Here is a 13,703-nt window from a genome sequence, read left to right as displayed (position 1 = left end):
ACTTTCCTTTGTGTGATAGCATTTTGAGGGAGAAGGGGAGGAAGGCAGGATGCAGAAAACTGTCTTCCTTTTTGTTGGTCACGTGAAAAATGGAAGGATGAAGAATAGTTGCTTAAATGGAATGGCAGAACTCGGTAAACTTCAGGAGGGCATCACTAAACCGTGACTTCTCCTTCACTTTAACTTGCGCTGTAACGTTACAACTCTGAAGAAATCAGGAATAGGTTGTGTGTATTCATCTCTAAACTTAACGTGGAGCCTTGACACGAGCAAGGGAGTACTCCGCTTCATTTGCAGGTGATTGTTGAAACTATTAAATACTCTTTCTGGGCAAACTGTTGCAATCTGTAGCTGTCTGACGTGGCCTCTGCATGTGTCCGCAGACCCCAGAAGTGGAGCAGCTGGGCAGGGTTGTGGAACTGGACAGCGATATGGCAGACATCACCCAGGAGCCTCCTCAGGAGTCCGTTGTAGAAGATAACATGGTAGAAGAGCAGGAGGCAGTGCCTGCTTCGACTCACATCGTGTCAACCCTGGGTATTAACCCCCATGTCTTGCAGGTGGGTGTCTTGCCTTTTCTCCTCTCTGAAAGAGAGGGCTTTGAGAAGTTAGTGAGTTACTACAGTCTGCCTCCCCAGGGCTGCTTGTACACCAGCTTGTAATATACTATACATCACACCTGATTATGATTAAAACTTACCTTATGCATTAGACTTACATGTTTCTGTGGTAAATCTTTATAGACACAAAAAGCTTTAATGCAGAAGTGAAAATCGTCTTCAGGCTAGAAATCGGATTTCCAAATTTTGAAGCGTGGCCAATGTGATAAGCTAAAGTAACACCTAGACAGGCCTGCCTTGGGCCTGGTTTGTGGAAAAGGAGTTAATAGGATAACTGGTCTTGACTTGGGGTTTGGTATTGATGTTTTTATTTGTTTGGTGAAAGGATAGTACCTGGAACACTTGTGGGCTTCAAACTGTTCTTAATTTATAAGGAAAAAATAGTTCTGGAATTATCACTTAAGCTGAAAAACAAGTAGATAATCATGCTTTCTTAGATCTTAGCTCTATTTTAGAAGTCCACACCTATCCTAACAAGTACTGTGACACTGATTTAACTAGTAGTTTGTAGAAGTTTATTGCCAACTGACAAACTTGCTTTCGGTTCTCCTGAACTACGTGCCTTCACTGTTACTTGAAATATTTGTGGCGTGAGTGTATTGTTGGGTCACGTGCAGCACGAAGAAGTTATCTTGGTTGGGGAAGGAGCTGATTAGATCAGCTAGCTGCTGCTGTGAGTGGCTGCTAATCTGCAGGCCTGACTTATCACTTTCTTAGATCATGAAAGCTTCCTTGCTTGCTGATGAAGATGACCTAGATTTGATCCTGGATCATTATCCTGGGAAGCAACCTGTAAAAATGGATACTTCTCAAGAGATCTGTTCTCCGAGGCTCCCTATTTCAAAATCACAAGGACAGAAAAGGCACTCAGGTATTGTGAGAAACCACAGATTGCATGAAGAGAGTTTAATTCTAATATTAATAGGCAAAATCCTATCACTGGCTTAACATATGGCAGAACAGCTGCGTGCTGTGCTGTGGGGGATTAGCTTTGGCCCGCAGCCAGACGCCCACCCAGCCCCGCTCACTCCCCTTCCTCAACAGGATGAGGGGAGAAAATTGGATGAAAAACAGGTTGAGATAAAAACAGGGAGATTGTTTTGCTTATGATGGTAACTTGCCAGTTGAAACAGGTTTGCATAGTGAGAAACAAAGACAAATCAAAACAACACTTTCTTACCCTGCCCCTGCTTTCCCAGGCTTAACTTCCCTCCTTCATTCCTGACCCTTCTGCCTCCTCCCTGCCCCAGCGGGGATGGGGAATGGGGGGCTGTGGTCAGTCCACAGCAGTCTGTCTCTGTCCACAGAGACTTTGTCTCTTCTTCCTCACACTTTTCCTCTGCTCCAGTGTGAGTCATCTCCCCAGGGCTGTGGGGAAATACCTGCTCTGGTGCTGGAGCACCTCCATCCCCTCCTCTTTCTCTTGACTTGGTGCTCACACTGCTGTGTTCACTTTTCTGCCTGTGTGGCATTTTCTGCCCCTTTTTTAAGCTCTCACCTTTGCTCATTGCTCAGAGGTGGAGCAGACTCCCCGATGGGCTCAGCTGTGTCCAGCACAGGGCAGCCCCTGGCCTCTTCTCCCAGAGACCACCGTTGCAGCCCCCCTCCGCTACCAAAACCTTGCTCTTTACACCCAGCACATCCACTAACTGGTGATTTCATTGGGAATAATACCTCTGATAACAAGGATGGAGTTGTTTCCTGAATTAAGTGGGTAGACCTGAGATGTTTCTGTGGGGACGGTCTCAGCCCTGTTCCTTATTAATATCAGTCAGCGTCTACTTTCTCTGTGAGATGCTTCTGTTTGAACGGTCTAACTACAACAACTTTGGGGTGAGGCTGTGTATGTACTGTTCTTGGTGTAATACATGCGTATTTTGTTTGGATAATGCAAATCGGGCCGCGCATGGTGGGTTTAGCCATTCTCACCGCTGCAAACAATCATGCTCGGCTATGCGTTACCGTCACAAACCACAGCAAATGTTTTCACTGGCTGCTCAAGTACTAGAGTACCTTTAAAATATCAGAAATGTACTACCTTGAAAAGTGAGTGCCCCGTTCTTGCTGCTTCTTCCCTCTAGTTGGTGGGCTGCTGCAGTCAAAATTTGCTAACGTAGTTTTCCAGCCACCGAGTGCTGCTCCGCAAGATTTGAAGGGACCAAGGACTTTGAGCAGTCCCCCTTCTGTTGCCATTTGGTCGGCGACTTCTCCGTTAGCGCCTGCGTTCTCTGTACCGCCGTCAGTCCCTGAGGTACAGATGAAAACAGTTGGTGTCCGCAGGCAGCAGGGCTTTGTACCTCTGGAAAAGTCCATCACCTACGGAAAAGGGAAGCTACTGATGGATATGGCACTCTTCATGGGGCGCTCATTTCGTGTTGGCTGGGGACCCAACTGGACACTTGTCAACTGTGGAGATCAGCTGAGCGGATCAAGTGAAATGGAAGATCTTCAGAGTGAATCCGTGGAATACGGATTCCTGCCGACTCCTGTTGCTCCAAAATCGTGAGTAGTCGTTTCCTTCAGGATGGTTCCGACATGTTCTCTCTTCATGTTTGAAAGAATCTTGATTGTAGGTAGATAGCTTTTTGAAATTCAGATTCATATTCCATCTGATAGGCAGAAGTGGTGCAAGATGACGTTAGCCGCGGAGATTTCCTTCGGGTTGCTACTTGACAAGAATCTGTGTCTCAGAGAACTGGAATATTGTAGTAAAAGTAGTTATATTTTTTAACAAGTAAATAGCACTGTCATCCAGCAGAAGGATAAAGGGAGAGAGTTCAAAATTGTTGTCCAGGAAGCTTCTAATCTGCTGTTGAATCCCCCTGAGGATATCTGCACTACCTAAGATATTTCTTGTTTAGCTTCTGAATTCACATGCCTTCACTTCTGCTTGTAGATAAAGCAGTGTACAGACCTCCCCTGGGCTGTGTAACTCCATACCTAAACTTGACTGGAATAGAGCTAGATGTTCTACCATTTCAGTCTTCCAAAAAGCTTGCTCGGTGGATGTTCCTCAGCACACCTGGTTTGCCAACAGAGTGAGGTGCTCTCACAAAATGCACTGGGGTATAAGGTGTGCTAATTGCCTTTTGAGAGCCAGAAGCACCCAGTTTTATTTGCCAAAGTCTGGCTCTGAATCCTAGGCTGTGTAACCAGGTTCTTCATACCTAGCTGTTCACCTTGGATCGTACGCCGTACTGTCTTCATGTTAAAATTAGGACAGACTGCACAACACGGCTGCTCCGTGATGGTGCAGCTCGCTTCCATGGAGAGCAGTTCAGAACATTACTACCTGGTTTTTTATCTTCTTCTCTTCCTTCAGACTCTCAGAATCCTCCTTCAAGGTTCATGTGGAGAAGCTGAGCTTGGAACAGCGGAAGATGGGCAGAGACAACCAGCTGTATCTCATCCCTCTGGAGATAAAGCTGAAACACAGCACTGTCCATATGGATGAACGCTGTCCTCTTCTAGCGCCCAACCCGGGAGTTTCTGCTATTCACGACTATGCCAACTGGGTTAGGAAGGCATCCGAGGATCCTGCTGTGACGGAAAGTGAGTATGGAATAATTCTTTTCACAGTGGCAGTAGTGAATCTGGAAAACTGTGCAGTTCAGATTAATTTCAGGTTGTGTCAGAGCAGTGAAGTGTGAATAAAACAGAAAAATCAGCTGTACTTCAGCATTCTTTCTGAAAGCATAAACATGGTTGGTCGCATTTGGGGAGCTAACGGACTTCCTGCATCGACTCCTAACAGTAGGATGCCTTTAAGTTGTTCTACAAAGTTGTGCTTATAATATTATAGGAGTCCTCTCTAAATATTCTTCTGTATGGTGTTACTCCGTATGACTGAACAACTCTGTCCTGACAGCTGTTGTGAAGCACTGGTGCTTGACATGGACTTTATGTGAAGCGATTTGGGGGAATCTGAAAGAGTTAGAGGCCAGCTTGGAGGAACCCAGCGAATACATCCTAGCCCTGGAGCGCAGGAAAGCCTTCTCTCGCTGGCTGTCGGAGACTGCTGCAGGACGAATTGAGGAGGAAGTCTCTCTGTCCCGACACGGTAATCACGTAGAGGCTGTGTTCAGCTGCCTTACCGGGAAGAGAATTGGTGAAGCTTGCAGGCTGGCACAGCAGTCAGGTAAGATGCTTAAATCTTCAGCTTTTGGGTGGAGGAGAAAGGGAGACACATAAAGAGAATTTAAACTTTGGGAGCTGATAATAACCGGCCGCTCTGAGTACAGGGTTCCCCGTGTCAGACAGTGATTAAGGCTGTCACTGCTTGAGTACCTGGTCATACTTATGCTGGCATGTCAGCTCTCGTAGAGTTAGCAAGTGATGCTGTATTGCATGTGGACTGGTTTTTTGCATAGTGTCTCCTCTGAAAGGTTTTTTAATTACTGTTATTTTTAACTAAGCTTCTGTTAAGCGCTTCACATTTGTTTTTTAAAAAAGTGTATTTCAGAGCCTAATGGCCAGTTTCATCTTGGTCTCTAATGTCAGCTCAAACCTTAACTTTCCAGTTCATCTGCCTCCTTTGGGGATTCTGTCCTTCCCATTCCTTTGTCTTCTCCCCTCTGCCCCCATTCCAATAGGTGTTTATGGAGTGGTTTATTTCATAAGATATTGTGGTTAAAAAACAGTTGCAGCCTGGTTGAAGTGCCCCACACCTCGGGAGCAGGTAGCTGCGGCCCTGGTAGGCGGGAGGATTTGCCTGATGTTCTCTTGTCTCCTGTTCCAGGCGACCACAGGCTTGCTCTGCTCCTCTCGCAGCTGGCGGGTAGCCAGCCCGTTCGGGACCTCCTCACCATGCAGCTGGTGGACTGGCACAGGCTGCAGGCAGACTGCTTCATCCAGGAAGAGAGGCTGCGGATCTTTGCCCTGCTTGCAGGAAAGCCCGTGAGTTGTGTTACTCTGCTGTTCTGTCACTGGCTCCACACCCCCTTCTCGCCAGCGGCGTGTTTAGGCTGTAGCGCTCAGCCGCGGCGTGTGGTGCGCAGCAGGAAGGGTGTACAAGGTGGCAACGTGGGTTTTTTACTGATGTAACCTCTTACTGTTGCATGCTTGGTATGTACCAACCATAGTAGGAAAAGTTTGACTGAACTTTGTGATTTGTTTCTTTTAGGTGTGGCAGTTATCGGAGAGAATAAGTATCAATGTGTGCTCGCTGCTGGACTGGAAGCGTTGCGTGGCTGTCCACCTCTGGTACCTGCTTCCTCCAACTGCTTCTATTTCCAAGGCACTTGCCATGTACGAGTCAGCGTTTCAGGTAGGTCAGTCATGCCTGGGTGGGAGGAGATCTTACTCGGTACCATTGATGCTGCACTGAGACTTCTGTGAGCAGTCGAGTATCGCTGCGGAGGTGGAATTGCATATGGGTTCGTTATTTCAGTTGTCACGGCATCAGATTCCTTCACCAGCTTTAATGATGAGTTTTTGCTGCAGTTCACTTTGATAGGAATGTTCCTTCCCCCACTGGAATGGGAATAAAGCACTGGGGTTGAACCTGCTGGTAATTCTTGTCACTGGGGAAGCTTAGGACCTGCCCTTCAGGGTTATGCTGGTAGCGACTGACTTGCAGCACATCTCCCGCTGAGCGTTTCCAGGTATTTGACAGCTAGACAAAACTAGGAAGGTGGATATTGGCCAGCAGCAGGAAGGCTGTTTGAGCTAGGTAGCCAGTCAGTCTTCCCAACGTGATGATTAATAGTCAGCTGCCTGACTTCTAAAATAGCCTGTGCCGAACCGTACGCCCTCTTTGTTACACTCGCTGGTTCTCCAGCAAACGTGGAAGCTGTCCCGCAGGCAGTGCGTGGCTGCATGCATTATGCAGAGCCTTGTTTGTTGCTGTAGAGCTGTCGGCCTCTGTGTACAGAAAGACAAAGGGTTCGTTAGAAAAAGTGTTTAATCATTTAACTAAAGATAGTTCAGCCCTTGATCTGTACGCCTAACGATCGCCCAAGCACGGCATCAAGTCTAGTAACTTCCAATCGACGCGTGCTTAATGCTGCAGGGGCACCTCGTGTTACCTTAGTCCATAGTATGTCAGTGTAATGCGTTCATCGCTTCAAAATACCAATTTTGTCATGACTTGAACTTAAGATAATGCTGCTAGGTTAGAATGTGGGGGTGGTCTCACCGCAGCCCCATGATGTGGAGAAGTGGATACAGCTCATTTCCAACCCTCACGTGGGAGGGCTAATAACTGGAAAGCAGCAGGAGGTGGAATGCGCTCCCAAACCCAGATCTAGTGTTCTTACCAGCAGCGAAAATGTCAAGAGGATTTTGGTGACCGGGACTGGTGAGATGGTATGAGAGACAACAGTCCTCTTGCAGTTCAGAGCCCTGTGAAATGGTTCTTGTTGACCCAGTGCGTTCCGTGCCGCTCGCGCAGCTGACCAGTCTCTGCTTAGCCACGGAGGGGGAGGGCGCTTGCAGGGGTGCCCCGTCTTTCATTCCATCAAGTCGTATGTGGTTTTTCCAGCTATAAAGTCATTCAGGAATAATACAAGTTGTATGTGTGTGTAAGAGCTGCTATCCCTCCACACCATGGCTTTTAAGAGCTCAGTATGAGGTGAAATTAAGCCTGCCAAAGCATTTTGGGTTTAGGCTTTTCCTTTTTAGCACCATGTGAGTACGTAGTTGCTGTGTAAGTGTTAACTGCAGGTGCCGCAGGGCGCACCCTCTGCTTTGGAGCAGAAAGCGTGCTCGTGAGCCTGCTGAGCTGTGTGGAATTCAGAGTGCGGTTCTGTCGAGAGCACTGTCTTTAAACTTACTGATAAAACCATTTCTTTAGAACACACCAGAGTGTGAAAAATACGCCTGCTGTCCTCTGCCTCCTTACCTAGAAGATTCTGGTTGCGTAATTGAAGACGACGATAATGCAGGAAGACCTCTGAGAGATGTCTGCTTCCATTTGTTAAAGCTCTACAGTGACAGGTAAACAGTTCAGAAACTGTTCAGAAAAACCTGGATCAGTCAGTGACTTCTTGAATTCCCAAACCAGGGGTATGAAATCAGCTTCAGTGTTTACTGAACCACTTCCAGTAGTCAAAAATCTGCCTTGCATGTGCACCCTCACAGAATGTGGTGGCACTGTCACTGCTGGTGAGAATGATGGAACTTAACTTAAGCTTTGGAGCACGGTTTGGGGTTTTTTTTCTTATGTGATTTCTGTGTCTGAAGAGCACCATAATCATGCTTCACCATAGTTGCCTTTTTTGAAGGCACTGACAAATCTGCGGGAGGAGCACATACAAAAGAAAAGGTGGTGACAGTCCGAATGCAGGCTCAGAAGAAGAGCCAAAGGATTTTAACAGTTGCTCCTATCTTGTTTTTTCTTTTTACTTTTTTAAAATAAAACCAGAACGGCACACCCATGTAAATCACGTATATGGAATAATTGGAGGTGGGAGAAGGGAAGGAACATACGTAGCACCAATTTCTGTCTTTGTGTGGACACAGTTAGCTATACATGTTGCAAATACTTTTTCCCTTACAGGCACTATGATCTTGACCAGCTCCTGGACCCCCGGAGCGTAACATCTGACCCTCTGGACTATCGTCTCAGTTGGCACCTCTGGGAAGTGCTCAGAGCCCTGAACTACACCCATCTATTCAAGCAGAGCCAAGGAGTGCTGAATGCCAGCTACGCTGCCCAGCTTGAAAGCGAAGGGCTTTGGGAGTGGGCTGTTTTTATACTGCTGCATGAGCCTGATAGGCAGTGAGTAGAAGTTGGGGGTTTTTTTGCCTTGAAAATACCATGTTGTCTGTTTGACAGACCTGCCATGTGTGCTGTGATCGTCATGGCTTCTGTCACGTTAAGCTGCAACTGCGCAGCTGGAGCACTTCATGCCACTTGTAAAGGTTGTGTGCCGGGATTACGAAGTGGCATGAGTAATTCTGCTCAGTTAAACGTCTTGCTAGGTGATAAATAGTATTGTATTGTAACGACTGTAACTCCTGAACTGTGCTACAGAAGCAGATCTCGCAGTCATTGTGATATCCTGGGGCCGTGCGTCTTGTCTGTGGCTCAGCAAGCATACTGTGTTCAATAACTTGCCCTGAAAACATCATTAGTGGGAAATATTGCAGCTGTTCCCATTGGAGCTGAACAGAAGCAAGTGTGTTGGAAAGTAAAGCTCAGGAATCACATGTTCTGCTTCTGTTGTGAAATATGTACTTAAAAAATTGTCTTAAACTTGTAAATAATCCACCCGTTCTGGAAGGGTATCTCTTGCAGTTAATGTGTACAGACGCGGCAGTAGAATTTTTTTCCAACTGATAGCTTCAAATAGAGCCCATATGTTGCTTTTAGGGGCCTGGGTCATACTTAAGTGTTTTTAAGCAAAACACTGGCAATGGCTCCTTTCATAGTGGCTAGCCTGTACTGAAGGAATTCAGCTGATTTTGGAGCTCTTCGTAATGCTGTACAGTAAAACTGCTCGAGGCCCGGCGAGGCTTTTGCCACGTGTCCGCCCGTGGCTCTGCCGTCGCCAGCAGCGTAGTGCGGTTCACTGCTGCCTCGTTCAGTCCTGACTGCTCGCATTGAAGCGTGTCTTCTGACGGAGCGACCTGAGGGATTGCTTGTTGGAGTAACGCCTTGTCCTCTCTTCCCCCAGCATACGGGAGAAGGCAGTGCGGGAGCTCCTCGGTCGGCACTGCGTTCTCTCCGAGACACCGGAGTCTTGGGCTAAGGAGACTTTTCTGACGCAGAGGCTCTGTGTCCCCCCGGAGTGGATTCACGAAGCAAAGGCAGTTCGAGCGAGGATGGAGGGCGACAAGCATAAAGAAGCCCTCTTCTTGTTTAAGGCTGGGCACTGGAACCAGTGTCACAAGCTGGTTGTCAGGCACTTGGCCTCAGGTGAGCCTGCTCTCCGAGCTTCTTTCGTTCTGTCTTCTGAACAGCACGCAGATGAGCGGGAGCAGAAGCCATTGGGTGGTCAGCAATATGAACGGGTAGGGCTGTGTTTCTAGAGAGTGGCCGGCTGTCTCAGCATAGCTCTCGTTTGATAACCTGGCGTGATGATTCTTCACTTGCAGACACGTGAGAAGGGCAGGGCTTAACCTTCTGCCCATCCGCCCTGCTGTGCCGGAGGCGCCTCAGGGAGCGCGGGCAGCGGTAGCATTCCCAGAGCCCCCATCCCATGGGTGTCCCTGCTCTTGGAAATGGGACGGCCTTAGACTTGCCTTTTGTAGGTCATCAGTCAAGTAAGCGTTCCTGGCCATGGCCGATGGTGTCAAGGAATTACAAAACTGCCTGAGAGGACAGCTCATTAGTTGCTGCTTTAGTTCATGAGTTTATGAAACCCTTTTGCTCTGTTACTAACAATGTTGTTCTCTTTAGATGCTATTATTAATGAAAACTACAAGTACCTGAAAGGATTCCTGGAAGATCTTGCCCCTCCGGAGCGCAGTGCACTCATCCAGGACTGGGAGATGGCAGGGCTGGTCTACCTAGACTACATCCGTGTTATTGAGATGCTCGATAGGATTCAGCAGGTAACAAACACACAGGAGTGAAGTTGTTTTTCCTACAGTTTGGCAGCTCATAGAGTCTCACTTTTAGAACAACCTGTTACTGGCTGTTCAGCGCTGTTAGTGTTCCCCTTTGGCAGACACTAGCGAAGAGAATATGGTGCATCTCTGAAAACACGGAGAGATTTGGTAGATACTGTCAAAATAAGAGGTGGGTTCTGCCCTGCAAGCACACTCTGTGTAGTGTGACAGCGAGACAAGTGAAGGAGAAGGGATAAAACGAGCAATAAGTGGGGAGCCTGCATGTCAGTCCCCTCTTAGTTCCAGGCTTCCCCTTCCCCCTACTTCAGGTGTTAACTTCAAACAGGTTTTAGTGTAGATTGTCTCCCGTTGGATAGATTTGGCTTAGAGCAAACTCGGGCAGGCCGTGAGCGATTCTGCTGAAAGGCTTTGCGTGACCCGCAGGTTGTCGCTCTTGTTTGCTTCCAGCTGGATTGTTCCGCGTACGAGCTGGAGCGGTTGCATACCAAAGTGACGTCGCTGTGCAACAGGATAGAGCAGATCCAGTGCCACAACGCGAAGGACCGCCTGGCTCAGTCAGGTACAGTGACGTCGGTCTCCAGCAGCCCCTTGGGAAAGCCAGTGTTAGAGCCAAGCCCAGCTAATACTGGCTGTCGCCTGGGCTGCCGTGCCTGTCCCTTTGCGTGGGCTGAGGAGGGCGGCTGTGGCTGGTGAGGTGAGCCGCGCGTTGCTCCCGTAGCTGCCGTACCTGCAGCTATCGCTTGTCATCTCAGGCAGTTTTGTTGCCTGGTTGATGGGGCGTCCGGTGCCTGGTGTCTTAGAGCTGTCTCTGGATAAGCCGTGAAGTGTCTTGTCCATCCTTAGTTTTACAGCGCCAAATAAAGCACGAGCATGCTTGCAGGAAACAGTCTGGCCTAAAGAATAAGGCCGATTTTGTATTATACTCATGGAGGAAGTCTGTGGAGAGAGGAGATTCACTGCTGGAGCTGGGAAGAGGCCAGGTCACACTGGGACAGGGCCCCACCGACCCAGCCAACTGCCGTTGCTCCCGAATTTCCTGCTGAATCGCTGTTGGGGTCCCCCCTCCGCAGGGTGAGCGCCGAGGTGCTCCCGTGCTGCCGAGCACGCGGAAACACCCCTCTCCCTGCTCTTCTTTCCAGATATGGCCAAGCGCATTGCGAACCTGCTGCGGGTGGTCCTGAGCCTGCAGCACGCCCCGGAGCCCATCTCCGACTCGGCGCCCGACGTGCAGCGCGTCCCCCTGCGCCTGCTCGCTCCCCACATCGGCCGGCTGCCCATGCCGGAGGACTATGCCTTGGAGGAGCTCCGCAGCCTCACCCAGTCCTACCTACGGGAGCTGACGCTAGTGACTCACTGAGGGAGAATCCCTTCCACCGTGGACAGTGGAATGGACCATTTGACCCTTACCCTTGCTCTGAGGGCGAACAACCTCTCTAGCCACGCAGGTTTTTCCATAGAGGTGTAAAACAGCTTTAGTATGTGGGCAGACGCAGGAATTTTTGTAACCTGGGGGAGCGTTGCGACTCGTTGAACCTTGCTGGCCGGCACCCTCAAACCACACAGCATTTTCCTAGAATTAATAAAGCGCCTCTTGCCGAACCTGTCTGCAGGTGAGACTGTACCTGTTCAGGGGGCACGGTGTGGGCTTTGTCTCCTGGCAGATCCTTTTCGCTCCTGTTGCAGCGCAGAGGATGGCGAAGCAAGTTCTGGGACAGTTTTCTGTGGCAGGGTCCTGCTTTTTGGGCCTGTGCTTGTAAACCGATGAACCTTTGGCCCCTGAACTGACCACGGATGAGATTTAAGTGGGGCTTTGTGTTAAAAGTTTGCTCTGTGGGGGGCGAGGGGAGAAGAAACTAAGTTCAGAAGGGTCTTTTCCTGCATCCTCTTGCTAATTGGGAGACCTGTGAACGTGTTTCTCTTCGTTTCTCTCATTTCTCCATCCTCCATATCCAAAAGCAAAGCAAGCTGCTTCCCTGGCTCGGGAGAAGGGGAGGTGACACCCGTGCGTGTGCCTTTACGGCAGGCTCTGGGCGGCGCAGGCCTCCGGACGACACCTCCGCCGTCCCGCACACCGTAAGACACAGGAGCGTGTCCTGAGGGTTGCCGCGTTCCGCGGCTCCCCTGGCCAGGGGGAAAAGCCAAACTGCCCCCAGCGCTCGCCCGCTGCCGGAGGAGCGGCGCAGCCAGGCTGCCCCGGACACGCGACCGCGCCCCCGAGCCCCCACCTGCCCCGGCAGCCCCCCGGCCGCGCCTGGCCCCGTCGCCGCCCCCCCGGTACGTGGAGCAGAGCCCCTGTCCAGCGTAAGAACGTCCTGCAAGCGAGCAGCTGCCCCTGCTGCCATGCTCTGGTGTGTGCAGTCTTTACTCTTACTGTGTTTAGAAACTGACTATTTTTGGAAGAAGGAAAAAAAAAAGAAAAGAAAAAAAACTCTCTCCTGCTGTGCTCTGAGCTCAGGGTTACGGCACGGGGCCTCCTGCCCCAGCCAGCCGGCCCCCGCTCGCAGCGGCTTCCAGCCCGCCCGGCGCTGCTGCGCGCTGGCTCCTTGAAGGTCGTTATGCATGAGGGTTATGTAAAGGTTTTTATTAAAAAAAAAAAGTAATAATTATAAATAAAGGATCTAGATTATTTTCCTGTCTTTTTGAAAACAATAAATAAAATGTTTATAGTATTCGCACTGTTCGCTTTGCTTTGTTGCTGCGTGTCCCCGGGCTCGTTGGGGGGGTGGCACGGGGCGCAGGGGGGGCCGGGGGAAGCCGCCGTCCCCCTGAGCTGGGGCTGTGAAGGGGGACGGGGGCAGCTCTCACAGGTACATCAGCACGGACGGGGGAAGAGGTGGAACGGGAACAGGGACCTGGTCACGAAGGATGTGGAGAGGTACTGGGTGTCGTCTTCACCTTGGTCTTCACTGGAAGACTGGCCTTCATCAGCCTCGGGTCCCTGTGACCAGTGGGAAGGGTCAGAGCAGGGAAGGCTTGCCTGGGTTGAGGTGAGGCTGCAGAGCACTTCAATAAACGAGCAACCGAGGTCGCTGGGGCCTGGCCGGGTGCACCCGTCAGGCCCGTGTCGCCGCAAGGGCACTCGTACCTTCGAAAGGTCGTGGTGGTCGGGAGGTTCCCTCAGAGCCTGGGAAGAAAGTGGGAATACGTCACCCCTGTCTTCGAGGAGGGTGTGGGGAGCTCCAGGCTGGTGAGCTCAGAGCTTCCCAGCTCGGTCCCCAGCGGGAGGATGGAGCTCGTCCTCCCGGGTCCCGTGTGCGGAGGCGCGGAGCAGGAGGCCGTGAGAGCAGGGAGGGTGCGCGGCGGGGAAGCGTCCGTCCTTGGAAGGGGGATTTCTGGGAAGCGGGGAGGTATGAGCCAGGTTACAGCTTTATGGCACCCCGAGGAAGTGCTTTTCCACACAGCACAGAATGGGCTTGTTTGAGGCTGAAAAGTGGGGAGGGGTTGGTGGCCTCTTCTGGAGACGGGGCTGGGGGGACCCGCTCCCCAGTGCCAGCACGAAACGCAATAAAAGCGGCGGCGATTTGCACCTCCTCGCCCACGCGGGGCAGCTGTCCTGCCGTGCCGGCA

The 13,703-nt window shown here is 50.4% G+C and overlaps 1 protein-coding gene across 4 annotated transcripts in view; it reads left to right on the top strand.

The window, feature by feature from the left end:
* NUP98 (nucleoporin 98 and 96 precursor) overlaps positions 1-12,805 on the top strand; it is a 40,722-nt gene extending 27,917 nt beyond the window's left edge. For 3 of the 4 annotated variants that reach the window (XM_064441631.1, XM_064441629.1, XM_064441630.1), the window contains exons 21-33: positions 384-560; positions 1,338-1,491; positions 2,702-3,122; positions 3,943-4,172; positions 4,489-4,758; positions 5,359-5,516; positions 5,743-5,886; positions 7,414-7,556; positions 8,119-8,340; positions 9,239-9,480; positions 9,964-10,118; positions 10,584-10,695; positions 11,276-12,805. In XM_064441631.1, coding sequence (XP_064297701.1) covers positions 384-560; positions 1,338-1,491; positions 2,702-3,122; positions 3,943-4,172; positions 4,489-4,758; positions 5,359-5,516; positions 5,743-5,886; positions 7,414-7,556; positions 8,119-8,340; positions 9,239-9,480; positions 9,964-10,118; positions 10,584-10,695; positions 11,276-11,493 — 2,646 coding nt within the window. In that variant the 3' untranslated portion in view covers positions 11,494-12,805. The remainder of the gene's footprint in view (positions 1-383; positions 561-1,337; positions 1,492-2,701; positions 3,123-3,942; positions 4,173-4,488; positions 4,759-5,358; positions 5,517-5,742; positions 5,887-7,413; positions 7,557-8,118; positions 8,341-9,238; positions 9,481-9,963; positions 10,119-10,583; positions 10,696-11,275) is intronic. The other variant, XR_010371262.1, reaches the window with a different exon arrangement.
* Positions 12,806-13,703: the final 898 nt, after the last annotated feature.

Source organism: Phalacrocorax carbo, chromosome 1 (assembly GCF_963921805.1).
Source record: "Phalacrocorax carbo chromosome 1, bPhaCar2.1, whole genome shotgun sequence".
NCBI lineage: Eukaryota > Metazoa > Chordata > Aves > Suliformes > Phalacrocoracidae > Phalacrocorax > Phalacrocorax carbo.
Note: the sequence above shows the minus strand (reverse complement) of the source record. Positions and strands in the feature narration are given on the sequence as shown.